A 2,423-nucleotide genomic window follows, 5' to 3' on the forward strand; every position below is an offset into this window, starting at 1 on the left:
ATTATTATTTTGTACTACATAAAACTAATACTTTTATTTTTATTGCTTCTTTTGCAATTTGTCTTTTCACTTTGTAATTTATTTTGCGGTATTAAGTAAATTTTCTTTAAATTTATAGAAAAAATCCCTTTATATTTTATATTTTGAAGAAAAAAAAATAAACTTGATCATTTTCATCAATATACGCAGGTGACACATTGGAACTCGCCATATTTTCACGCATATTTTCCAACGGGTAACTCTTTTCCTTCACTCGTCGCTGATATTGTGAGCAGCGCGATTGGGTGTATCGGTTTCAGCTGGATAGCATCTCCAGCTTGCACCGAGCTCGAAGTCATTACATGCAATTGGTTTGGGCAGATGTTAGGACTTCCTAGTGAGTTTTTGCATAGTAGCAATGGAACAGGTGGTGGAATCATCCAGGTAATATACTTTTATATATTGGATTGCCCGGAAAGTTCGTGCCAACTAATTTATATAATTTAATAAATGTATACTAAAATTTAAATTTTCTGCATTTCAATTTTCCTTCAACATCGGCACGAACCCAATATATACTTACTTATACGTAATGAAATGATAGATTTTGCATTTTTCAAAATGCATAGAATTGCATGAATATTTTTAATCTAATGAGAAACTATACATTTTCGGAGTTTTCGAAAATTATAGCAAAAATAACGGACAAACAGAAGCACTCTTACGCAGCGGCAATCATATATCTTTAAATCAATGTATTCATTTTGATTAATATAAAAAAAGATAATTAATAACTTTCAATTCTACTATGAGAAAAAATTCTATTTATATCTATTTCTATAAGAAAATCTATTTATAAAAATCTATCTATCTTTAAATATTCACAATATTTTAATAATAGATATAAAAAATATTACTTATAATTACTGTGAAATACAAATTGCTTGTAATCTTTTGAGAAATCAAAAAAGTACTCATCTATCAATAAATTATATTTCAAATCATAATTTTAAATGAAATTTGTAACATTTTAACATTATATTTCTTATATACATTATGTAACCTCAACTAAAAAATTATTACATACATATATATTTTAATTAAATTTTTTTTATACACATATTTTCTATTTAATCCTACTTTGTATATCTTAATCTTATCAGCTATTATACGTAAATTACTATTATTATACATAAATTACATGTTTCAATATATTTAATATTATGTACATTAATATTCAAAAATTTAATCATGTTTTAATTCGTCTCATTAATTTCAGGGGTCTGCCAGTGAATGTACATTCATATGTTTACTAGCTGCGAAAGAACGCACAGTGCGTCGAGTGAAACAACTTCATCCAGAACTAGACGAGGATCACATCAAAGCTAAACTAGTTGCATATACTTCTAGTAAGTATTAATGAAAATAAAAGAATCTTGAGATATAAAAATGTACATGTTACATAATGTAATATTATAAGTTTAATATAAATTCGTGTATTATATTGATCTATTGATTTTTGTCCTACAGATTAAGTGTATAGATTACGTTTCTACCAGTCCTTATGTCGAATATTTGTATATGTTTTTTTTTACACATTTAGATCAATCTAATTCTTCAGTGGAGAAGGCAGGAATCCTAGGATCAATGCCAATGAGGTTGCTACCAGTGGATGATAAGTGCTCTCTGCGTGGAGAAATTTTGAAGAAAGCGATGCAGGATGATATGGAAAAAGGTCTTATACCGTGTTACGTCGTCGCTACTTTAGGAACTACTAGCACCTGTGCCTTCGACAATATAGATGAGATAGGACAAATATGCAAAGAATATGATATGTGGTTGCACATTGATGCAGCTTATGCGGGTAGATAGTCGTTTATTTCTTTTCTTATTAGCTATATTTTTCATTAACTTTATCTTTTCATCTTATATTTGTCATAATTACGTCAATCGTTAAAATTAGTAGAGTTAAAATTAGTAGTTAGAAATATAACTCATGTTATTTAATTACCGGCTAAGTTTGCAGTGTGTGTTGTTCATATTTATATAATATAATTTTATATAATATAATATATAAAAAAAATTTATTTCATTAATTTAATTAATAGTATTAATTAGGTGCAGCGTTTATTTGTCCGGAATTTAGATATTTGATGTCCGGCATTCAGTATGTGGATTCTTTTAATGTAAACGTACATAAATGGTTGCTTACGAATTTTGATGCTTCGGTAATGTGGTATGTATATCAATAATATTACTAACAATAAGTAAAAATAATTTAATCGAATTATTTAAGTAAATTTGTTCTAATTTGTCAAATATTTGTGTTTTTTTTTCTTATCATATTTCTCATGTAATAAATAAATAAATACTAATTTAACTTTATTTAATTTTTAAATGTCTTTTGTATACTCTTTAATAAAAAAACTTATATAATAGATAGA

The 2,423-nt window shown here is 26.5% G+C and overlaps 1 protein-coding gene across 7 annotated transcripts in view; it reads left to right on the forward strand.

The window, feature by feature from the left end:
* The window catches only part of LOC108684769 (aromatic-L-amino-acid decarboxylase-like), a 6,987-nt gene that overhangs the window by 3,174 nt on the left and 1,390 nt on the right, over positions 1-2,423 (forward strand). For all 7 annotated transcript variants that reach the window (XM_018189239.1, XM_018189242.1, XM_018189245.1 and 4 more), the window contains 4 exons: positions 190-423; positions 1,259-1,388; positions 1,583-1,843; positions 2,098-2,215. In XM_018189239.1, the coding sequence (XP_018044728.1) occupies positions 190-423; positions 1,259-1,388; positions 1,583-1,843; positions 2,098-2,215 (743 nt within the window). The remainder of the gene's footprint in view (positions 1-189; positions 424-1,258; positions 1,389-1,582; positions 1,844-2,097; positions 2,216-2,423) is intronic.

This window comes from Atta colombica, unplaced genomic scaffold (assembly GCF_001594045.1).
Source record: "Atta colombica isolate Treedump-2 unplaced genomic scaffold, Acol1.0 scaffold140, whole genome shotgun sequence".
NCBI classification, from domain to species: domain Eukaryota; kingdom Metazoa; phylum Arthropoda; class Insecta; order Hymenoptera; family Formicidae; genus Atta; species Atta colombica.